Raw genomic sequence first — 26171 nt, 5'->3', positions numbered from 1 at the left:
ATTTATTATTATTATTAGTTGTTGTTGTTTAAACATAAAATTTATTTGATTTTAAAATTATGTTATCTTATGTGTTAATTTATATCATTGTTTTTGACTGTCCATGATATAATCTTTCAAAATGATAAAAACACCGTTATATATTATATTATATTATATTATATTATATTATATTATATTATATTATATTATATTATTTATAGTAAAAAATCATTAAAAATACATATTTAGAAAATATAATAAAAATGACAAAAACACACTTTAACACAATTTTAGTTAAAACTTTAACTAATTAAAATTATAAATAATGAAAACAAAAATATTATCTCAAGAGTACTAAAATAACTGATAATAACGAAATTGTTATTATTATTATTAGTTGTTCTTGTTCTTGTTGTTTAAATATAAACTATTAATTTGATTTTAAATTATATTAATAGATTTTATCGTATGTGTCACCTTATATCATTATATTATGGACAGCCAGAATCAAACTTGCAAAAAGATAAAAACTGCACAGATATCATTATATTATATTATATTATATTATATTATATTATATTATATTATATTATATTATATTATATTTTTGTGTTTTTTTTTTTTTTTCATTCTTCATGATTATTGTCTAATTTATGCTGTCATTAGTTTCATCTTTTTTTGGTATATGGTGATATTGATTCGTTTGCTGTCACCCCTGTTATGGTTTGTGTTGAGGGGTCTTTTCCTTTAGAAGCAAATAGTGATTTAAAGCTGTGCATAACACGGATAATGAGAAACCACAATGATTGCAAATTGCAGTTGTTTAGAGAACTCCAATTTTTTTTTACAGTACTAAGCTAAATATTTAGATTTTTGTATGTGTGTGTGCTTATATATGCATACAGTATATAGTCATTTGTGTGTCAGTGTTGTTTTTGCACTCATTCAGGAACTGTGCATCGGTCTGGCCGTAGTCCCAGCTCTCTTTCCTGGCTGTGTAAATAGGAAAGTAGTCCCGAGCTGCAGGAGAACAGCACACAGGTGGAGATAGGAAACATGCAAGCAGGCGAGAACAAGAGTGCGTTTCATCCCATACTACTGAAGCCCCCAGAGAGCCCCTCATTTCAGACAGCATAGAGCAGGCTGGCACATGGCCCTCTTGCCTCTGGGTAGCAGGAGCCCTACTAAAGCAAGGTGGCTCAGGGGTCGAGGGGCCACTCCTCACACTTGCACTATTTGTTTTTAATGCAGGCTTTTGATGGATCGGTCCAATTTTTTTCTTTGGCAGGGAGCGGAGCAGTCTGTGGTCAGTGGCTTCCCTGAAGGTCCAGGACATTGCATCACTGAGTAGCTATGCTTATTGGTCTTGATGGCAAGGTTCTTGCACTGTAGTGTGTTAAAGTGATGGGCTATAGTGCTCCTTTGGGAGTTTTTAAAATCTATTTATGACTTGACATTAATTGAAACACACAAAAGTAATGCAGTGATTTATGCACCTAGTGAGAGCCTTTTTTTAAGTATCTGGAACTTTTCATGCATGTTGGAAAAACACAGTTTGCAGCCATTTTTGGTATAGCTAAATTTAAGCACAGCTACAAAGTAGACAGACACCTTAAAACTTAGCAAAGGAATCATTATATTTTATTGACTAATAAAATTGCTTTAGAACTTCAACTAAATCTAATTAGATATGTAACTAAAATAGTACAATGAGAGAGTCCTATATCACATGGGCCCTAGGTGCTACTAGACCATGTGCACAAAAGGCATTTTATAAAGTGAGATTTTATTAAAAACCAGTGTGATACTTCTCTTTTTAGTTAATAGAAACATAAAGCGTTTTAAATAAATGACTTTTCATATTACTGGAAAGCATTTATGCCTACGCAAAGGTAAAGTATAATTCCAAACTCAATGAAAGTCAATGTTGTGAACTTTTTGGTTGTCATATTTATTAATTTATTGTGAATTGTAATGCTTTTCATGCATAAAATGATTTGAACATGTTTTTAATCTCTGCAAATTGATTTAAAATTTTTGGGGGACATAAAGATAAAAATAATGTCAGGGTAGAATATCAGGTTCTGTTATGATAATGAAGTAATGAAAATTGAAAAGAAAATAATTAGTTTGCCATAATCTAAAAATATTTTAAGACTTGTATGGCTTAATATAACGTAAATGATGTCTCTTACTAAAGTACGTAGTAGAAAACCCATGAAAGATTTACATTATTTTAAAAAATAATGTATACATATATATATATTTTGAACTATGGGGGGCGCCATTATTTTAATTACGTAAAATGGTTGCACTTGGTGAGCTACTGGTGTTATCTTATTATCATTTTATTTTTAAGTTAATCTGTAAACCTGTAGTTAAGTTAATCCGTAAACTGTAGTGTGAAGGCACGCAACTAGCCGTTGCTTTGTCTCACACACACGCGAAGAAAGATACTTAGAGCGAAAGAGACTTACATACCATGCAGAATTGACGCGCTACAAGTAAACGTTAATCTTTGTTGTATTTCTCTGTCAAAATAACAGAGCTCCTCTAGAATTCTTCAGCTCTTAGGTAGTAGGCGGAACTATTGCGCAAACGGCAATCTCATTGGTTGGTGCTCACCTATTATCGTCCCTGTTTTGATTTCAGCAAATCAGTTCGAGCGAACACAGACAATGTGATTAATATTCATGAACCCAGCAGCTCATTTATTCTTAGAGGGTTTTATATTGTTATTAGTAGTAGAATTCGTAGTAGGTTTTGTTATCTAAACTATAATAATGTCATATTATTATGCTTGACTGACTGATGCCAAGTGTACTTTCAGATATTTAAAAAACTGTACCATTAAGCTTAATAAATGTATAGTAGTCAACATTTAAAATGGACCAAACCTTTCATCAAAGTTGTCCTAAAACCAAAACAATACCCATTCTTGTCTTAGGACAAATTGATCCACTTTAAATGTTGACTATGATATAATAGTATATCAGATATTTAATATTAGTCTGATGAGTAAACTAAAAATTATTTTCATTTGAATTTCATTCATTTAGCATATTTAATATTGGGGGCATCCAAGTTATTTGACATATTTGAACATTTTTTAAAAAGTAACACAATAGTTACTTTCCCTGGTAATTAGTTACTTTTATAATGATGCAACAGAGTTACTAACTGTCACGGGTATCTCGTCGTGTGCGGGGAATAACGCAGGAGGAGAGCGGAGATCCAACAAATGCGGCTTTATTAAATAATCAAACATGAACAAACTCAGGGAAACACAGGAAACCAGCAACCACGACGAACGGAAAGACACTGAAGACAATATAAATCACCGACAAGGGGAGTGAGGCACAAGGAACAATATATACAAGGAACCAGGGGTGTGGTTACAAACGAGATAACGAGGGGAAGTACAAATAAGGGCAAGACTAAACCAATACACAAAACCAACAGGGGGAGCAAACAGAACAAACCAAATGTACTAGAAACACAGGGGGAAAAACACAAGGAAAAACCAGACAAAACACAATCCTGACATTACCCCCCCCCCTTATAAGGCGCGACTCGCGCCGTAACACACACTGGGGTGGGAGGGTGGGCGCTCTGGAGGCCGGTAGGCAGGGACACAGGAGACACAGGATATAGGGACGGCCTCCAGGGTGGATCAGGGAGCTCAGGGGCCATGGTGGATCACACAGTCCATTGGGCCATGGTGGATCGAGGAGTTCAGGGCGCCATGGCCGAGCACACAGTTCATTAGGCCATGACGGGTCTGGGGATTCAGGGAGCCATGGCCGGGTAAACAGTCCAGGAGGCCATGGCGGGTCTGGGGAGTCGGGAAGCCATGGCCGGGTAAACAGTCCAGGAGGCCATGGCAGGTCTGGGGATTCAGGAAGCCATGGCCGGGTAAACAGTCCAGGAGGCCATGGCTAAATAGGGGAGTAGCTCCCCCTCAAAATTTTCTTGGGGGAATTTACGGTTCTGCCCGCCCTAGGGAGCGCTGGATGAGGTGCTGGCTCAGGAGGGCGTGCAGGAGGGCGCGCTGAAGGAGGCGACGACTCAGGAGGGCGCGCAGAAGGGCGCGCTGAAGGAGGAGCCGACTCAGGATGGCGAGCTGGACAGAGCTCCGGCTCTGGAGGGCGCGCTGGAGGAGGCGCCGACTCTGGAGGGCGTGCAGGAGGGCGCGCTGGACAGAGCTCCGGCTCTGGAGGGCGAGCAGGACAGAGCTCCGGCTCTGGAGGGCGCGCTGGAGGAGGCGCCGGCTCAGGAGGGCGCGGTGGAGGGCGCACTGGAGCTCTCCAGGGCTGTATGGGCATCCGCGTCACGGACGGGGACCTGGAGAGAAAAGGGATAGAGGAGGTGGACAGAGAAAGGGGAGAAGCAGAGAGTTCAGAGATAAACGCCGCCACCATAATCGGTTCCACAGCCAAAGCTGACACCGTTGGAGGCATTGGCGCGGCTTCTCCGGCAGGTGAGGTTTCTGGAGCGGTCTTGACATTAGATGTGAGCTCTGCCTTTGGAGGGTGCGCTGGAGGCAGCTCAGGCTCTGGGGTGCGCGCTGGAGGCTGTTCGGGCTCGGAGGTGCGCTCCGCCGTAGCTTGACTTGACGCAGCCGCTTGACTTGACGCAGCCGCTTGACTTGACGCAGCCGCTTGACTTGACGCAGCCGCTTGACTTGACGCAGCCGCTTGACTTGACTTGACTCAGGAGACACAGCTGCAACTTGACTGGACTCCGAAACTTGACTTGCCTCGGGAAACGCAGCTGCAACTTGACTTGACTCGGGGAACACAGCTGCAACTTGACTGAACTCGGAAACTTGACTTGCCTCGGGAAATGCGGCTGCAACTTGACTTGACTCGGGGAACACAGCTGCAACTTGACTAGACTCGGAGACTTGACTTGCCTCGGGAAATGCAGCTGCAACTTGACTTGACTCGGGGAACACAGCTGCAACTTGACTGGACTCGGAAACTTGACTTGCCTTGGGAAATGCAGCTGCAACTTGACTTGATTCGGGGAACATAGCTGCAACTAGGCTGGACTCAGAAGCCGCAGACTCTGGCGTGGCGGCGGCCATCTTGCTTGCAGACTCTGGCGTGGCGGCGGCCATCTCGCGTGCAGACTCTGGCGTGGCGGCGGACATCTCGCGTGCAGACTTTGGCGTGGCGGCGGCCATCTCGCGTGCAGACTCTGGCGTGGCGGCGGCCATCTTGCTTGCAGACTCTGGCGTGGCGGCGGCCATCTTGCGTGCATACTCTGGCTTGGCGGCCTGTGGGACTGGGCTCTGGCCGGCGGATTAGAGCGCAGGGATGAGGCCGGCCGCATCGGGCTGAGGACAGCGGTGGAGCTATGGTAGACTTGGGGACCCGCAGGAGACAAGGAGGGTGTGAGGTCGCTGGAGTGATATGCGGAGGGCTCTAGCTGTTGGTGAGATGGGGCGACGGCATGTTTCCAGATGGGAGGAGGATTACCATCCTCCACCATGACTTGGAACGAGGAACCACATAAATCAAGAACAAAATTTATAAAATCTGCTACAGGACGGTAGCAATCATCAGGACTTATAAATTGGAACAAACTATCATCTTTGAGTCCCATCTGGAAACATGCGTTAACCATCTTGTCGCTCCATCTCACCAGATGGTAAACGCTCAAAAACTCCTCCACATACTCCTCCAGCGAACGCTCACCTTGTTGCAGGTTAAGGAGGAGGTCCTCAGCCCAGGTCATCCTTTGAATTATTCGGTCGGTGATTCTGTCACGGGTATGTCGTCGTGTGCAGGGAATAACGCAGGAGGAGACCGGAGATCCAACAAATGCGGCTTTATTAAATAATCCAACATGAACAAACTCAGGGAAACACAGGAAACAGGAAACCAGAAACCAGAAACCAGAAACCAGAAACCACAACAAACGGAAAGACACTGAAGACAATATAATCACCGACAAGGGGAGTGAGGCACAAGGAACAATATATACAAGGAACCAGGGGTGGGGTTACAAACGAGATAACGAGGGGAAGTACAAATAAGGGCAAGACTAAACCAATACACAAAACCAACAGGGGGAGCAAACAGAACAAACCAAATGTACTAGAAACACAGGGGGAAAAACACAAGGAAAAACCAAACAAAACCAAACACAATCCTGACACTAACACAGTTACTATTTGTGAGAAGTAACTAGTAACTATAACTAATTACGTTTTTAAAGTAACATGCCCAACACTGGTCTTCACTGCTTTCTTAGCCGTAAGAAGAGGAGAAAACAATGATGCTTTTGGACAAATAAAACTTCCTGAAGTCCTGCTTCTTTGTTCTCTCCACTTCAGCCCTGATGCCGTTGAGACTTTAGGTAGACCACAGCTATGGAAAGAGCTTGTAAACGGCAGAGACGAGAAACGCTAGATGCCATCTTGGCAGGATGTAAACGTGCTGACGCTTGTCATGATGCCACAGCCACCGAAGGAGTTACTCAGCGCAGATTTCACTCGATATCTGTGGCCATTTAGACTCCTTGTGGAGAAAAATTGATGGTACGGCATTTGGTTTAAGTCTACGCTTAAACCTGTAAGCTGTTTCAGTAGCTGTGGTCATCGTATCAGTATTTTATTTTCTGAGTTGTGTTACGGTAAAAATAGCAACAGGTGCAACCATTTCACATCATCGGAATAATGATACTCTTTACTGCATATTATTTAAATTTAAGTTAAAGGTGCAACCAAAAAAAAATCATGTAGAATGCAAACCACAAAGTTTTCTCTTTGGGATGTGTTTTTCAGGTGAAAGTGACACATTGGTTTGTCTTGAGGATGGACTGTGGTCATACCCAGAGGCTTACTGCAAGATCGAGTGTCCGGATCCACCTTCCGTACCCAATGCCACGCTTCTAGTTCCTCAGTGTCATGGAGGCGGGCATGACGTGGGCACTGTGTGCCGCTACAAATGCAACCCAGGATATTACATCACTGGCACGCTCAACAAAAAGCCAAGAAAGTGAGTTACAGTCCGTATGGTTTGAGCTGATTTGTAGGCATGGGTTACTGTGTTGACAAATTTTGAAGGAAAAATATCTGTTTCCAGCGTCTGGGTTGCTCACATGGTTCTAATAAGATCAAAATCTCGCTCCATGTGTTTCCAAATATCTTTCAGCAATGGAGTCCGCAGTGTACTTTGATGAATGGTTTGATGGCGTGTTGTTTTGGTATTTCATCCAATCAAGCTATAGCATATAGCATATTTTAGCACATCTGAGGGGACTAGCGTTTGCACCTGCCTTGTCTTTATGAGTTATTAAAATGGCTGGTAAAATACCTCAGTGTCTTTTAACTGCTTTTAATTGGGCATTAATACCAGAAGTGATAGCCAGCGTGTCTCATAAAGCCATTTAAATGATCCTGTTTATTAAAACCATTGGCATGTTTGTTCTAAAAGGCATTTCATTATGGAGGTTCAGCAAATGGTTTATGACGGTCTAAAGAGAGGTGTTATGCTATTATCAAGGTAGTTTTAGCCTGTGCTTCCGTATGATCTTTCTCAATGAACACTACACCCCAATTTATTTCCTCAGGATTTATTGGCTATTTAGTCGTACCAGATGGTTTGTCACATGGCTTAGATGTGAAGAAATCCCCTGTGGCTGGAGGAGAATGTCATTCAAGAAACGTAGTAACTGCTGCATTCATGTTGTGCAAAAATTCATACTGAAAGCAGATTGAGAGCCAACAGTTGAAATTTCAGTGTGTGTTTAAAGGAATAGTTCACCCAAAAATGATTTACTCAACCTTAAGCCATCCTAGGTGAATATGACTTTTCTTTCAGATAAATACAATTGGAGTTATATTAAAAATAGTGTGGCTCTTCCACGCTTTATAATGGCAGTGAATGGCTGTTTTTGAAGTCCAATAAAGTGTATCCATCCATCATAAAAAGTACTCCACAATGCTCCAGGGGGTTAATAAAGGCCTTCTGAAGTGAACTGATGCGTTTGTGTAAGAAAAATGACCATACATCAGTTGAAAGCTTATTTATTTAGATTCAGATTTATAAATCTAAATTTAAAAAAAACTGACCCTTATGAATGATTTTGTGATCCAGGGTCACAGTTAAAATATATATTATAAATTGCAATACTAGTGATAGGATAGGGTTAGTTTGGCTGTTTTTACTATATTTTTATCAAATAAATTTAGCTTTGATGAGAACAAGAGACTTCTTTCTGTTTCAAAAACATGAAAAAATGTAATAGCATAGACCTTAAGACAGCCAGTCAGCTTACTAGATTTTAAAACGCAGCCAAAGTAATGACTTTGTACAGGCATTATACTGTCTGTGCATGTATTTGTGTGAAACTGTTTTACCCCTCCTTCATGCGAATGACTTGTTTTTCTCAGGAAGTTTCTGAGGTTGGAGTGTTTGGAGGGTGGGATGTGGCAAGAGGGCAGCTGTTCACCTGTCACATGCCCTCCTCTCCCGCTGATGTTTGAGGGCATGTACACCTGCACCAACAATTTGGACTTTGATAGTATCTGCACCCTACAGTGTCCTGATCCAACAGAAAGGGTACTGTAGCACTTCGTAGGCCAACTCTATCTGTGTATTCCTAAACTCTGCAGTAATTAAACACTTACATACATTTGTCCCCGCAGTCCAGCATTCGATGCACCAAAGATGGCAAGTGGACTGATGACTTTACTATGTGTAAGATAGAGGGACCGTGCCAACCTCCTCTTGACCTCAACCTGGTGGAATACAGCTGTGAGGAAGGCTTTGACGTGGGTGAGGATTATTGTCTCAATCACTGTCAAAACATAATATTAAAGGGATAGTTCAGCTAAAAATAAAAATTTTGTTATTAATTATTTACCTTCATGTTGCTACAAACCCGTTAGACCTTCGTTTATCTTCAAGACACAAATTAAGATATTTTTGATGAAATCCGAGAGCTTTCTGGCCTTTTATAGACAACAGCGCATCATCAAAAATATCTGAATTTTTGTTCTGAAGATGAACAAAGTTCTCACAGGTTTGGAACCTCATGAGGGTAAGTAATTAATGACAGAATTTTCATTTTTGGGTGTACTATTCCTTTAATGTGGATCTTTTTTTTTTTTGCATTGCATTATTTGACTGTATATTTAGGTCACTGCATTTATCATTCCTAATAAGAGGTCTAGACATACCTGCCCTGCAAGACCACAGTGAGTTGCATGCAGTCGGATACTTTTGAGTGCCAGCCTGCCAAGCTGTTCAACTATGGATGACTAGTCCGGAGCTTGGCTATTCATGTGCTCACATGAATAAATTCAACAGATGCAAATGATGGTTAAAGCAAAGCTTGCTTTGTGCCATGGCAGGTGCAGTCTGTTACCCAACATGCATTGTGGCCTTGAGTGACCCTGTGGTTTTAGCCAATGGCTCCAGCGCTGATACAGTAGAGCACTGGATGCTTCCCAGCAAGGTTCAGGTGAGGTGGTTTGCCACAAATTGTTATTTGATAGCATTGGCTGTTCTAGTGCTTTAACCAAACTTCAAGTCTAAGAATTTATGCACTTTCTTTAAAGCCCTTTTTTCAGTTTTTACTATTTTCACAGTTTATACTATTAGCAATGCTTTGGGTAGAATTAACTAACAAGCAAGAGTTTTTACAGCTTTTATTAATTAAAATGTATTAATTTACTGCAAAGGAATCATTCAAATTTGCTGTGATGAAGAAACAAACTGACATACATAGTTTCTACATACTAATATGATTTTAACATTTTAAGTTGTATACAATGTTTGGACATGAATTACCAAATAACAGTAGTATATTTATAAATTTAAATGATTGTAAATATGATTTATAACATTAACCTAGATTAAAATTGCTGTGAAAATATTCCATTAGTTTATAATGCATTATAATAAAAATGTGCATTATAATTAATTAACTAATATATTAAATAGTCTTTATTTTAATGTTGTAAGAAGCTAAGATAGATAGATAGATAGATTGTTTGACTTCAAATGCTTACTTTTCTGATCTATGTTTGGGGAACCTTATTTGGCTGTAGGCAGAGGAGCTTCCAGGCTGAATACTTTGGACACAAAATTGGAATCACATTATTGGCGCATAAGTGTGATAAGTTGGATAGAATTACCTTGAAATCTCCCTGTGAAAGTGTTGAGTCTGTCTCTCACTGTCATATCAGCTCATGAGACTAATGATTACAGTGTGATGTTTTTATAACAGACACTTAAAATGCCACACGTCAAGCATGACGCCTCTGAAGGTGTCGGACTCCCATTGTTTATTATGATACATCAGCATGCCTAAGAACAGTCTGCTTTCCAGGAATGTTGTCCAAAGTATTGCAGATTGGGTAAGAATGATGGAGGAAAAGGTCACAGTAGGAGGGAGATGAATAAGAGATAAGTAAGTTTCTTTCCAGATATTCTGCGTTAGAAACAGGTCAGCTTTCCAATTCTGAGAAAACGTCAAATCAGTGAAATATTTGTTTGAATTGAAAGGACAGGAGGAAAAGGGTAACCCTCATTATATGTCATAGTTATCGGGTTTTAATGTGCAATATTATTTTTAGGCACCACGTCTCATTGTTGTCTTTTAAAATTAAGTTAGATATGCTTAGATTTCTAGAAACCTCATTTTCAAATTTCCTCTTGAGGATTTGTTACAAGAATATAAGTAACTGACTCTTTTTTCCCCTTCCCTCTCTTGCTCCTTTATTTCTCTTCCTTTGAAAGAGTATTGTCTGTACTGGCATGTTGAAGTGGCATCCAAGTCCAGCACAGATCCACTGCATTCAGTCCTGTGAGGTGAGTGCCAATTATATGACGTGATGTGTTCTGTTTTCTGATGCGATTTTGTGCAAGATAGAAATTATTCTAGATTCTTTCTAAGTTCTAGATGATCCTATCACCCTGATGTTGTCACAAAACCATATGATTTTCTTTTTTTCAGTATTTATTCAGTATTTTCCAGTTTTAACGTGTATTCATGCAGCTCTTTTCCATAGACCAACACATTATGTTGACCAAAAAAAAAAAAAAGATTAAAACAGATACACAATACAAGCACCCTAAAAGTAGTCCAAAAGAATTTATCATTATATAATATTTCTGAAGTTACACAATAAACACTTTAACCATAGAAGTCAAATAACGTTAAAATTAACAGTTCATTTTTGTTGCAAAAATAATGGAGGACTGTTTATTATATTACTGTCAGTGATCTCAGGGAATATAAAGGGTGAAAAGGTGAATATACAGTGTGTGTGTGTATAAGGGATCAAGTTATTACTGTTAAGGGATTTAACAATGCCAAAATCTCACAATGCGATAATATTGCTATATTAAGTCTATGATACGTTATTTATTTCAATTTTTAAAAAAAAGACAAATGAAGAATTAGAAAAAATAGAACATTTTATATATTTTAAAGTTAAATTCTTTTATCAAATGCACTTCGAGAGTTCAAAATTAAGAGGTCCCGCCCATGTTCTTAACTAAAAAAAATCAGAAAGTCAGAAAAAAAAAGTCTTGTACCTGAACTTTAAAGGGGACTCAGCCCTCTTTTTATTTGTGATACACTGTCTCAGTCTAAATTGCATTCACACTGGTGTTTTAGAAAGCCAAACAAATTGGAATATAATAATAATGATAACAAAAATGACAGTAAAAGCCTTATATTGTAAAACAAATGCACTGCAAAATAAATAAAGGTACATTATTTTTGCTTTACACTACAATTACAATACTTTTTTTATTAATTTCTACACTTGAAAGACATATGATTAATTTTGACTGCAGTAACATTACCCATTTAAACCGCTAGTTGTCAGCAATTCATACTGTGCTTTTAAGCTTTTATTTTGACCGAAACGGCAGTAGTGCTTTTATTTTAAAGGAAAACTCCAGCTTCAGTTAAAACAGGCTTACAAAAACGCATCTCACTACAAATCTAGTGAAATGCTGTAATCATCTGCCATAAAAATAAAGCATAACTGGCACTTGTTGCATTCCCAAATGCACACCAAACTCACAGCACATGCAATAAACAAGTTCACTGCAATCATTTACTGTGAACGGAGACGTTCTAAGGCACGGAAAACACTGGAACCACAAACTGATCGCCTCAAAGATGTACCACTGATGAAAAAAATAACAGCATATGGGTTTGGAACAATATCAAGGTGCATAAAAAGATGAAAGAAATGTATTATAGTACTGATTTGAGGTGTACGCCAGCAGTATTTTGGTGCACACTGGAAGATCTCACATCTGCCTCCTGTCAGATCAAGCAAAAACAAGAGCACTCTGACAGATAACCACCAGCAGAGCATTAAGGTGGTCCAGGAGGATCAGGGAGCACCATAATCAGTGATAAATGATGAGGTGTTGATTTTTTTAGTTTCCAATTATTGAGATTCATGCGTAGATGGAGAAACCTGTTTTGCTCTTCACTATCTCTGTAGTCATAACTACATGTTCTTCCATTAACTGGGTCGTTTGACCAAACTGGAACTCGCAAATCAAATCCGTGAACATTTTTTAAAAGCATGTATAAATAAAGCCTAATAGGTCATGGTAGTAGCACATAATATGTCTCAAGAGTGACTTTGTCTGAAGCCATTTACGCTCGCAGGAATTCAGATCTGGATGAACCCAATCCGAAGGGTCGAGAAATACAGTCATTTATTTTTCTATTTTTTTTTTTTTGTCTGTGTAGGGTTTGCACGTTCCCAGGTTTACATTTACGTCAGTAATGAGGCATTTTGTTGTCAGGGATTTCCGACACCATGCGCTCTCATATGGAGACATCTTTAATATTTCCCGCTGCCAAGAGAAACATTTAGCGCGATGGTTGATGGACTGCATGCCACATCTTCCCACAGCATGCTGACAGATTGATTCTCACCGGTTCTCCTTTTATCACAAAAATAAAAGTGAATGAAAATATCATTGCCACTGTAAAATGTGGTATATACATGATCATAAAACATATTATTCCGGTTTCTGTTCCTCCAGAGTCCTTCCCGCAATTCACAGAATCCTGCTTAAATTCACCCCGAGCACTAACTCATCAGACGTTGTCGACAATTGTAGTGCTGAGGTGCCAAAGCAAATGAATGATCTTATTGGTGTGTGTGCAGGTCAGTTAGACGGAGGGAATTTAAAGGATGTTATGTAACTGATGGATGCGTTAAACCAGTTGTAAAATAATCACAAATGATATGTGACGAAAGTAACATACCAGGCTTTGCTAAAAGTCAACAGAAGTAACGCAGCAGAGTCGTGTGAAGTCTGGAATCGGAAATAGTGTTGAAATTAACAGTCGAGTGTTTTGGAAAGTAATGGATGACTGTTTATCGGAATTTTAGCTCTATCAGGAAGCGTATCTTGAAAGCGAAAGGGTGGAGTGCTGTTTAGTACAGTGTGCCATTCATATGTGTGAGACAAATAAATTAAGCTTTTTTTTTTTTTTTTTTTAATACAACTATATGTCTAGTTTTATCATCAGTTGCACATCCAAGTTTTTTTTTTCTTCTCCATGGATAGATTTTATCATTTTTAATATCGTTTCAGAGTAAAGCAGACAGGTTTTATGAACTATTCATTCTACTTTGGAACACACTAGTCCTGTAGAGAGATGTTTTATGATAGTCAAATACCCTTCATATCTGCCAGACCCTCTCATCTCCTCTTGCCCTCATTTGTTACCAAGCAAAACAGTTGCTTTTATATTGGAGACTCGGCATAAATTATACCACAGCACATGTTCCAGTTGTTCTGCAGCACATCCAGAAGGTCTTTCCCGTTATAGGCTGATGATAAGTGAAGAGGTCAGCTCAGGTTATGCTTTAGTTTATGTGTCATTATTAATATTTTATTTTTAACCACCAAGGCCTGTCATAAGTAGACTTAAAGTCTGCTTTTGTAACCCATGGTTCTGGAGGAGATTGTCTGTTTTTTTTTCAGATGAATAAGAATGCTAATGGAAAGCTTTATTCAGGTATAGTCGTTCTCCATGTATTGGTCAGCCTGTTAAAAGTCTTGACCCTCACTGATTAGGATTTTCTTTATGATCTTCTGAGTTTTGGACCGTTGCTTTTGTTTCTTTTTTTCTCAAGTGCGATTTATTTGACTGCTTCGAACCAGATTTTCCCCCTTTTTGTGTAGCTCCTTTTGAGAAAACCTTACAGATGATGCCGTAGGTTTACGAAGAACCACTGTTCGCATTCCTTGCTGCAAATATGGTTAGAAGAATGGTCATCTGATTCCTCTCAGGGCATGCACTGGGTTTCTTCATCTTAACATTATGGAAAGAGTTGACAAGACACAAACACAAAAATCTGGAAACACTTCATTCGGCCTTTCGCTGTTGTGATGTGTTTCCTAAAATTTGTTTTTCAGCATGTTCAGCTTGCATTTTACAGACAAAAAGGAGGTTTACATTAGAAATGAAATGGAGGGGAAGATAATTAGTAGTCTTTTGGGAACTCTGGAGAGAGCCAATCGAGGGGCACGTACTTCAGTGAAGTGAGGTGCCAGCACTAACATGGGGCCTCAAAACAATGTTGTCCAAGAAAATATGTTGTTACCATAGAGTTTTTGTTTATTCTATCTTTCGTTTAGCATTAGATGTGGTCAGTCAGGCAACCTGTGGAGTGTGTCCTCCCTCGCTCCAGTCGGATGTTTAGGGATTTCATTTCTTGACATTATGTACTGTAATGGACACCTTCACTCTTTGCTTCAGATAAGATTTCAGTTTGTTGTTCTCCGGTATCTCAGATTGCGAACATTCATCGCAGAAACTGTTGCTACGGGTTAATTGTGTTTTTTAAAAATACATCTTTTTTAAGTGACTCACAGAGCGTTTTCAATAAATTCATGTAATCTAAATCAAGCTTTGGATACTCCCCAAAAGCATAGCAGGGTTGCCTACTAAAACCCCTCTTTGAGAGGAGGCCAGGAAAATGAATTTTAGGATGCATACCTCAAAGTGGACAGCCTGAACTGACGCTGAGCAGAAGTCGATCTGAAGAGGCGTTTCTATTTATTATCGGATTACAGTAGGTCATGGTGCTACTTATGACAAAAAAAATAAATAAATAAATATACAATCTATTTAATTACTTGACTATTTAATCAGTCAGTTAAAGTTACATGAATTGTAACGGTTCTACATATGGAAGGCTATAGGTTGCCTGTTACACTCTGTCTACACTGGACTCAAGTGGTGCGACGCTACGTGACAAAAGACAACCCACCTAATTTTTCCTTTAAAGCCCCCATGAAATCAAGAATAAAGTTTTATGGCTTTTAGTATGAATATGCTAGCCTTCAGGGTATCTGTAAGTGAGTGTGTTTCAAAACAATGACAAATTTGCATTTACAACATTTAATATTTACAGTCTCTAACTTTTGCCAATGGGGATCAACGATTTTGATGACATTATTCTGCCTTTCAGCTTCTCATCAAACATTGTCCAATCAAATGCTCTCTAGAATATGAAGTGACCTGCCCACTCCACTATAAGATGAAGCTGTGGCTGAACTCGGTCACTTATTAACCACGCATTAATATTTTCTGTTCAGTGAATGGGGGATATCTAGGGGATTGGGAACAGTTCAGACAGTGTAAATATGCTTTCCATTAGGGCGAAAGAAGTCTGGTTTAACACTGTTTCACACAAAACGCTGCAGCACGCACAGTCTGCTCTGGTCCAGAGATGCAATCACGGAGATTATCATATGCATGACCCGGCACAAACCATAAAACGTATCAGACCCATTTGAATTCTACATGGAATGGTAGGGTACAAAGTGACCCAGGGTAAAAGGCGCCTTTGATTTTATTTTCCTCCAAACAACTAGCAGAAAAATGTTCCACTTTCCAAAACATCCACTTTTCAAGATACACGTGCAAATTTGGTTGATCCTTGACGCGATCACGGGGAGCAGCGCAAAGTCGATTCTGTGCTTACTTGATCTAATATTTGAATATTTTAAAACGTTGTAGATTTAAGTAGCAAATAAGAATTGCTGAAATGATTTAATATATCTTGAGACAAAGGTCCTCTTAATGACTTTTTTTTAAGATAATTAAAACAGCAGTTTTTAAATAACGGAAGAATATGTGAAAATATTGTATTTGGGGTAAAAAGCGCCCCTGCTGTTGGGGCTAAAAGGCACAATAATTATCATGATAATTAATAGAAAGGTGATATTTCCAATTGTTGACATGACATTGTTAGATTCAGATGGTAAATATCATATATTATGTTGGGTGTCCATTTAGAGATAATCACCATGTTTAGAATGAAAACATCATATTTAAAACGTGGTATTTATCATATAATATAATAAAATATCAGTTGTTGTAACTACTGCAAATCTGTATTAAATTACTATGGGATCTCCTTCAATGCTTTCAGAATCTTTACATTTTAAAATGATTTTGTTTCTGTATTTTAAAATATATGTTTTATAATAACCTATTTTAATGAACAATTTTTTTATTTATCAAATAAGCAGAAAATAGTACAAACTTTGCTGAAGTGATTGTTTTGAACAAGTATTAACTTAGACATTATATATATATATATATATATATATATTTTTTTTTTTAGCTAAAAAAATTGTATCAATGCTGTGTGCCTTTTATTCCATGCTGGTGAGCCTGTGTGGGGTAAAAGGCCCCCGTTGCCACCTAATACATTTATAAGATTTTTTAAACAAAATAAACAACTTGTTTGATTTATTTTCACACAAAATCTGTTGCTCCATAAATGCTCAATACAAACGTATATATATTTCTGCAATCATACACTTTTATAGGGTGTGCCTTTAGCCCCGTTGTACCCTATATTTTATAGCGATATGAATGAGATTGTGGTTTTCATACGCTGTCAAAGCGGCTTTGCTGAGCTCAACGGCTATAGCCCAAGCTGTAATATAAACAAAACTCTATTGGCTATTTTAAAAAAGGGGGTGGGACTGCTGGATGTCCCGCCCTGTGTTCCTGTTTCTGTTGAAATTACTTAGAATAATGCTGCGAGTTTCAAAGCGCTTCAGTGGATCTTTAAGGTCACGTGTCCAGAAAAGCATTTCAAAGGCTAGAGTTTTTTTTAAAAATTGTTTTCAATGGAAGGTGCCACTTTTTTGTTTTAAATGCCAGGAATGTGATAAAGCTGTGAGTGTTTTTCACGTTTATTTTCTCTGGGCACCGAGAGTTGAAGAATGTTCAACTTTGCGTAAAACGCAGTGCTCATCACTGTCACTTTTTAGTCAGCCGTCCAATCACAGTGGAGGAGGGGCGGGACAAATTCTACACCAACCATTCGCCACAACCTGCATGTACAACAGCAACAGATTAATTCTGCTGAAACTATGATTCAATAGATTAATTCAATTTTATTTTATTGTTTTACATTTTATATGTCAATGTTATTACTGACAAATGAAAAAGTGATAGCTATTGAAATCATATAGTATTTTGTAAACCTTAATTTTTTCAAATGCTGGCGTCTTTGAATCAAAGCACTGATGAAAACACCTAACACATTTCACTGCAGCTCCTTCTGATTAAAATAATCTATTGAGCCAAAACAGACAAAATTTGGAAGCAAATAAGCATGCGATTTAAATGTTTAAATATGTTGGCAGATTGGATTTTCATTATATTGTCTGTTGTTTTGGTCACCTGAGTGTCTGTCAAGGTGGTGGTCAAGATTTGGACTTTTCCTGACTATTGTTTTTTTTCTCAAGCCAGATAGTATACGTGAGGTCAGGGTCAGATGATTTTGTGTAGCGCTTCAGATGGTCGACTACAGCGTTGTTTAACATTCACTGGCAGTGTTCCTGTGCTGGCCGGAGCGGATGCATTCCACACATCCTTCCCATTTACTGTTACACGACTCTTTAGTTTAGGCATTAGGTCATTTTTCTTTTTCCAGCCTTTTAAAACAACATTAATAATGCATGTGTTTTAGATTCAGATATTTAACTTGCAATATATAACACGTTAATTTAAACACAAAATGGTAAAATTGGTTTAAAATTGTTATTGCCAATAAATTCGCAGTGCGCTTAAGGTAATAAAACGGACGGAGAGTGAGCATAAAGAAATAAACGATATATACACCAGCTTGAAACTGAAGAATGAAAAATGATATTGCTTATGACTTGGAGAATGAGACCACGGCAGGAAAAACATTTTGGACTGGGTGTAGTTTTAGCAGGGATAAATTCTACAGAGATCTCCTCGCCAGCTGCTCTTGCACAGGGATGTGGAATCAGGTAGAAGCTGGACTCTTTGAAAGGACTCCACATGCACAAGAGAGCCAAAAGTATCTTTGGCAGACCGCTCTAGTTTTCCTGTTATTGGCATCCGATCCTGTAGGTTAGGTAGAATCCTTTAGGAAGGCATTATGACACATTTAAAGTGTTTATGCATATTAAATTTGATAATTGTAGTCCACTCTGGAAGGTTGGATTTTGCTCCCTCGGGCATTGCAAAACGGGGAACCATGCTCTCACACAGGTGAAGTAATGACACCGAAGGAAGCACAAGGAAGTTTTGTCTGGAATAAAACATTCCGTTTTATTTTATTTGAAAGGAATAAATGAGAAATGCCACCTACCATAAGGTATAACAGAATTCCTTTTTGGCATGATTCACGCATTTCTTTCCTCTGAGATTCAAGGAACATCCGTACAGACTCATGTTCAGAGAAAACTGTTAATTGTACATAATAAAATGAAGTAACTCATGCTTGCATCTTTAAAGGACTTTAAGGACAGTTTTACTAGTTCAGTGAGTTCAGGTTGTTTGGATGTGTTTGGATCTATTTTAATGTTATGACTGACAACTAAAAATTAGGGCTGTCAGTTTAACGCGTTAGTTAGTTATGAAAAAATACAATATTTTAACGCAGTTCATGCACTGGCCCAACCTCCAGAACTGTACATCATCTTACTTTTCATATAGATGACTGTTGACAAAAATGATGCAGGGCAACAACTCCATCAATGCAGTTATGCCCTAAAACTCAAGATATTGGTGCAAAAAATGTCCCTGTATCAGTTTTTGTCTCATGTATCATATACGATATCGCACAAGCAGGGAGAGTGCTGATTTTGTCCCGAATATCACAAGTTTAAATGTGATTTTATTTAACAGTTCAGTAAATAAGAAGTTGATATTGTGTTATATTTTAAACACAATATTATGTGTTTTTGCTCAGTTTTACAGAGAACATATTACCTTTGAAGCCATAGCAAAATTGCTGTGTGATTGTGTGTCTTTGAGCAACACAGCGTCGTTTAGTTTCTGAATGAATCCGCATTTTGAATGAATCGTGTGAACCAATGATTCAAAGGCCCATTCATAAGAGCCGTTTACTGAATTCCTGAATGACTCAAAGCCATTTGAACGAATTGGATGAAGACATTTACCGCCACCTGCTGGCAGATTTAGTTTATGCAGAGTATCATTTCATAAAAAATAAATAATAATAATAAAAATAAAAACATTAAAGCAATAGTTCACCCCAAAAATGTAATTCTGTCATTTACTCACCCTCATGTCGTTTTAAACCTTTCTTTTGTGGAACACAATAAAGGTATTTTGAAGACTGTTGGTAACAAAGCTGTTTTGGTTACCAGTGACTGTGAACAAAAAATACTCAGATTTTTCTTTTTTTTTATGTTCCATAGTTTATGTTAGGGTGTTGTAGCCTAAATGTTTATGTGTAACAAATTTTATGTTGAATCAAATAAAATATTTCTTCCTAAAGCTACAATTTGTAATGTCTGCTTGACACTTTTCCACAAAAATAGCTTTAAATAAGTTGTCGTGAGTATTTTTATGATTTATTTTGCTATTAATTAATCAACACATCATGTAATTAATTAGATAAAACAAATTCTGATATTAAATGTGATTTTCTGATATTAAATGTGTATTCTATTTTGTCTAAATAATTAAAAAAAAAAAACTAAAATCAGTAATTTAAAGTGAACAATTGACTGTGCAATTACAACAATTCACTACAAGTGAATTTACGCATCACAACATTTTAATATAATGAAAAATTAATATTTATTTGATTACTTTTAACAGTGTTATTACATTATGCTAATACTTAAGTAACAGTGAGAAATGCATTTGTTACAGATTCTATTAATCTTTGTTAAGGTTAGTTAAAAATTGCATAAAAATGGTCTATTAAATAATATTAATAGACACAACTTTTGAAATAGATTTGAAATAGAATTGCGTAAGAATTAAAATTTACTAAGATTAATTAATGCCTAATGACTTCATGATTTCTTTTTTGTTCATGTTAACTAACGTAACAAATAGAACCTTATTGTAAATAGGGGAAACTGCTATTTCTGCTGCTCCAAAAGCGCCTCCTGCTGGAAGAGAATGAATTTGCATCTTCAGTGTTATTTACGGTATATTTACGGTAAAGAAAAGTTAAATATAAAAAAATACATTTAAATATCTAATATTGTGCGACATTGTTAAAAAAATAATAATATAATTAATGTATTTACATGAAAACTATTAATAATACATGTATCTAATGTGAAAACTTATGGCATTCCGCTTTTAATGTTGTGTCATCTTTTCTAAAATCTTTGTAAAAAAATTATTTTATTATTATTTATTTATCTATTATTAATTTATTTATTTTTAATATTATTATTATTATTTAAGGTCTACATTGTATTTTATTTGATCTTTTATCTTACTTGTTTTGTTTGGTTTTGTTTGAAGTCTACTAGGGTTGGGTTGGGTTCTAAATTTCCACAGTTGCTTTTTGTTTTATATTACTGTTATTAGAAGAAAATTCAGTAAACAGTTGTTAACAACAACAACAACAAAAACTATTAATAATACAGTGTTTCCCACAATATCAAGACTGACACATTCAAATAGATTTTCCAAAAGACTTTGTTGAACGAGCACTGCATGGTTTTCAAAATCAAAATGCAGCATGGGTGTTTTATGTGAATGTATTTTTGAGGGGAACCAGCTGTCTTCAGAAAAGCTTTGATGTCATTTCATCTTTCTTATCGGAATTTGTCAATTCAGTGTGCGAGGCTTCCGGACTCATCCGTTTCCAGCTACAAAACAGTTTAGCTGCTTAATATTGCAATGTGGTGTTTCTTCCCATTTTATTTTAATGTAATATCTTTATTATGAACACAGTGGTTTGTAGTGCAAAAAGTTTAACCGTTTACTGTACTTTGTTATTCTTCTCGCTATTTCCCTAAAGCAGTGAAAATGAAAGTAAAGTCTTGCACATTCACAGAAACTGGCTTACTTCTGTGCTGCAAAATAAGATGGATAATGCCTGATAAAGTAGCATTTGCGAGACAGTGCTGCTTTGATTACAGCTGGGAAAACTGCTATTTCTGCCGCTCCAAAAGCGCCACCTGCTGAAAGAGAATCATTTCAAGCATTTCCCATCTGCTGGGAAACACTGTAATACAAGCAAAATTGTTGTTTGTACAGTAACTCTACATTTATTCATATATTATTCCATATGTGCTACTCAACCTGTCTGCAGTTTTTGTTTCAAATTTGATTTTGATACATTGCAATTCTTTCTTTGCAGCCTTTCGGAGGGGACGGTTGGTGCGACACCATTAACAACCGAGCGTACTGTCAGTACGACGGAGGAGATTGCTGTCCGTCCACCCTTTCATCTAAAAAGGTAAATCTCATCCGAAAGGCTATTCCTCTCATCCGCATTCACCCTACGTTGCTTTCTCACAGTGCCAATCTCCATCTCACGTGGTGCCGCCACATTGTCAGCCCTTTCCACGAACGTCGCCCACATCATTAGGCGCTCAGGTGGCGTGTTCTCCCATAGAGAGAATGAGCTCTGGGGGGAAGTGTCTGTCATAAATAAATGACTGGATAGAGCAGCTTTTATTAGCAGAGGGCCAGGTGTCAGCGGTCACGGGCAACTGTAAAACAAGCAGGGTCTGAGAAAGTGAAATAAACCGTGAGGAACAGCATCCTGCCACTGTAGGTCCGACAGAGCTGCCATGCTTCTGTTTACGCAGGCCATGGAAAAGTCCGAGTACGTCGGTGGGGCAGTCTGGTTTAAGAGCGTCTAGGACGAGAGCCAGAGAGAAGGTTGGACAATAAAGCACAAATTCCTCTCATCCCTCCGTCTGCTTTTCTAGCCTCCAAATACCCACTACACGCACAGGAAACAATATCGTATGCACGGATACAATTGCGGACGATTCGAAAGCAAACATTCGGATATTTTAAAAAGCATCTATGGTGAGTATTTAGCATGAAACCAAAGCGAAACTTCCATCAATTCCAAAAAAATGCAATACAAATGAGTGGATATTCTCAAAAGTACCGCAGTTAGACAATTGCATCCTGTAAACATCAGGTGAAATCAGAGCTTAGCCTGTAGTTTCATGTTTACTTTTCCTGCAGTAGGCCGCTTAGCTGGGAATTTGGGTTTATTTTGCAACCTGTGGTGATGGCACGGATCCTGGACGAGAACCTCCTCCTGTTGATTCTTAACATGTGTTCACCTCCTTTACTCATCTGCTCACAGTCAGGCTTTCTGTCTCTCTCGTTTTCGTTCCCTTCAGCAAAGGCGACCGTCCTGTCCTAATCAACCCTAGCAATCCTTCTAGTGTGAAAACCCCCATCCTTCTGACTTTCCGGTTAGGAAAATAAACACCCGATCGGGCCGTCGTCCAAGTTTTTACATATTTCATCAATAGCCTCTATTGGTTATTGTGAGTAATTTGGTCAACAGTTGATATCGATCATACATCTGGAAAGAGGCACCGCTCATTGTTTTGATCTACTGCGATGCCTTAAAGTATTTTTGAGGCGAATTATCCAAAGCGCACTTTGATCTCTCGTTCAAAGCCCGCGTGTGGCTCCCACATACCGTATCAGATGATTGTGGCCGAATGTTTTTTTGGACGCTGTTTGTAAAAGCGTGTCCGATTGATTGACAGGTCATTCAATTCGGGGTGGACTGCGATCACGATGAGTGCACCTGCCGTGACCCCGAAGCCGAGGAGAACAAGGGCACAGCCAAGCGAAAGGAGCCAGGAGCGCCGTGAATGATAGCGAGGCGGAGAGCGCGCGGACAGCTCTCAGACTGGCTTGAAAAGAAAATGTCAAACAATAACCTGAATGTTTCTCACTCCACATGAGAGCGAGGCTGATCAAAGGCAGTAATTCAAACCACAGAAGTGCATAAAAACAACCCTCTTTAACACTAATCTATAAAATAATACCTAATATATTTTCAAGATCTCTAACATAGATGTAGATGTAGATATGACCCATATTTTAGCCCACAAGCTTTTACGTACACCATCAAACACACACGCACATACACACACACACAAAATGTTTCAAGTGTAGCTGATTTTTATGAGTATTTTATACCAATAGCTTTTGCTTGTTGTGAGCCACATTCTCAATATTATTTCCACTTATATGTCCTTAATACAGGTATATAAACAAGTGCTTATTCAGTCAGATTTCAAGATTTTTTCCTCTACTTATCTTTGTTTTATACCTTCTACATGTACATGCAAAACCTGTGAAATGCATGTGTGCTTTTTGGGAACATACAGTTCTCATTTATAGCAATTGTAATGGAAATATATGATACTATTTTTGTATGCTCTTCTGTCTGTAAAAGTGTAGGTTTACCATCATATCAATAAAGTATAAATACACACTGTTAAAGAAGTTTGGGGAGTTGATGTCTGTTATTGTGCTTAGTAAGATTGTTTTTGAATCAACGTCAAGATTTAAGATGTCGTTTAATATAGAATTATTTTTAACCATTAAACAGTGCAAAATGCAGACTGAAAGTACAATACGGAATCCTATGAATATTAAGTCAGATATTAAATATATATTAAAACATTGTTGAAGAAAGAATAGATTAGTATTATAAATAAAAAATATATGAAAAATATAAATAAATTATTAAATATTACATTTTTATTAACCATCAAACAGTGCAAGATGCAGGCTGAAAGTGCAATATGGAATTCTAAAGTCAAATATTAAATATAAAAATTAAATATAGAGAAATTATAAAATATTAAATATAAAGAAATCATAAATATTACATTAAATATTTTTTTATTATTTGTAACCATCAAATGGTGCAAGATGCAGACTGAAATTACATTATGGAATCCTATTCATATAATGTCAAATATTATATACATTGTTGAAGAAATAATAGAATAATAGAATAGTAGAATAGTAATAGAAATAGTATCATGATAGTATTAGAACAGTATCATGAAGGTAAAAAAGAAATTATTAAATATTATATCAAATTATTTTTAACCATCAAACGGTGCAAGATGCAGACTGAAATTACATATGGAATCCTATGAATATAAAGTCAAATATTAAATATATATTTAAAAAAAAACATTGTTGATGAAATAATAGAATAGTATCATAAGGGGGAAAAAAAGAAAAATATAAATAAATGATTAAATATTATATCAGATTATTTTAACCATCAAACGGTGAAAGATGCATATAAAGTAATTATTAAATATTATATTAAATTATTTTTGACCATCAAATGGTGCAAGATGCAGACTGAAACTACAATCCTATGAATATAAAGTCATATATTAAAAAAAAAAAAAAAAAAAAAAACAGTGTTTAAGAAATAATATAATAGTATCATAAAGAAAAAAATAAGGAAATTATTAAATAGAATATTCAATTATTTGTACCCATATAAATATATATTTAAAAAAAAAAAATATTGTTGAAGAAATAATAGAATAGGATCATGAAGAAAAAATAAGAAAAATAAAAAGAAATGATTAAATATTATATCAAATTATTTTAAACCGTCGAACAGTACAAGATACAGACTGAAATTACAATATGGAATCCTATGAACATTAAGTAAAAATAAAATAAATACATAAATTAATATATATAATAAAATACAAAAAAAAAATAGATTATAAGAGAAAATAAAGAAATTATTAAATATATCTTTTTTTTTTTTTTTTTTTTTACATCAAACAGTGCAAGATGCAGACTGAAATCACAATATGGAATCCTATGAATATTAAGAATATGAAATAACTATATGAAATAATAATAAATAAATAATATATATATAAATAACACCGTTGAAGAAATAATAATAAAACCATTGAGCTAATTTTGGCAATTTTATTTGGAATAGGAAATAAAACATAAACAAGACATGGTATTGTACACAACTTTAAAATGGTTATTTTCATAATACTGCTTATACCTTAAAAAACTCCTGTACAGTTCCTTGACTCTCATACCTTAGTTTAAATACTACATTCAGCACATTAGTAATGTGTTTAATAATTAATTAACATTTACATTTGCTATAGCTCTTTCCATATCTATATGCACTACAGAGACAGACATTTTCAGCACATTAAGAAGATACAGTTTTAGTTCCTGTGAAAAAGTCCTACCTATACAAGCTGGTGTATGCACTATTTGACAAAATACACCACTAGGTCTAAATGACACTTTAATGCAACTTTCCTTTGACTGTACACTGTACATTTTTGTTTTTACCACTTCTTGAAAAATCAGGATGGGCTGCTCATGTTCTCACAAAATATTTTCCTCTTCATCACTGAATGACCAATTAATGTTAAAACTGATGGAGCAGATTCTCTAGAGAGGGGCCCTAAAGGGGAGGCCGCGTTTAGGTTGCGCCCCCTGACTGGTCCAAGTCGGTTTAAAGTTCCTTGGGTTCTCCATAATCATTGTACATAACGGAGAGCATCTGATCTTCACAGGCCTTACGTAAGTCCTGGCCGAGATTCACCCAGCTGAGCCCGAACGCTTTGGTATCTGTATAACGACAAGACAGATACTTGAGGGATGCTCTGCGCAAGCCAATTTTTGGTTCCTGGAGGAGACCCCGGCACCAACCGCTAAGTTCATCCAGCTGAGACAGGATCAATCCTGCTTTCCTGCAGTAGCAAACACAAAGATGATATTTGGTTAGTAATGTGTGTTAATGTTTATATATCACAAACTGTCTGGGTTAACTGCATATGGAACATATTTACAAAGCTAGGTAATAGCTGATTACATGTACTCTCGATTGCGTAATCAGA

At 37.1% G+C, this 26171-nt stretch overlaps 2 protein-coding genes across 5 annotated transcripts in view; one reads left to right on the top strand and one right to left on the bottom strand.

Moving 5' to 3' along the window:
* pappa2 (pappalysin 2) overlaps nt 1–23760 on the top strand; it is a 69176-nt gene extending 45416 nt beyond the window's left edge. Inside the window, exons 17-23 of the mRNA XM_051097102.1 lie at nt 6776–6989; nt 8387–8555; nt 8642–8771; nt 9350–9459; nt 10740–10811; nt 21629–21727; nt 23013–23760. Coding sequence (XP_050953059.1) covers nt 6776–6989; nt 8387–8555; nt 8642–8771; nt 9350–9459; nt 10740–10811; nt 21629–21727; nt 23013–23120 — 902 coding nt within the window. The 3' untranslated portion in view covers nt 23121–23760. The remainder of the gene's footprint in view (nt 1–6775; nt 6990–8386; nt 8556–8641; nt 8772–9349; nt 9460–10739; nt 10812–21628; nt 21728–23012) is intronic.
* A 1453-nt stretch (nt 23761–25213) lies between these two features.
* astn1 (astrotactin 1) overlaps nt 25214–26171 on the bottom strand; it is a 276262-nt gene continuing 275304 nt past the window's right edge. For all 4 annotated transcript variants that reach the window (XM_051137636.1, XM_051137646.1, XM_051137653.1 and 1 more), the window contains one exon: nt 25214–26024. In XM_051137636.1, the coding sequence (XP_050993593.1) occupies nt 25787–26024 (238 nt within the window). In that variant the 3' untranslated portion in view covers nt 25214–25786. The remainder of the gene's footprint in view (nt 26025–26171) is intronic.

This window comes from Labeo rohita, chromosome 2 (genome assembly GCF_022985175.1).
Source record: "Labeo rohita strain BAU-BD-2019 chromosome 2, IGBB_LRoh.1.0, whole genome shotgun sequence".
NCBI classification, from domain to species: Eukaryota; Metazoa; Chordata; class Actinopteri; order Cypriniformes; family Cyprinidae; genus Labeo; species Labeo rohita.
The sequence above is the reverse complement of the archived record's forward strand: the minus strand, read 5'-3'. Positions and strand labels throughout refer to the sequence as shown.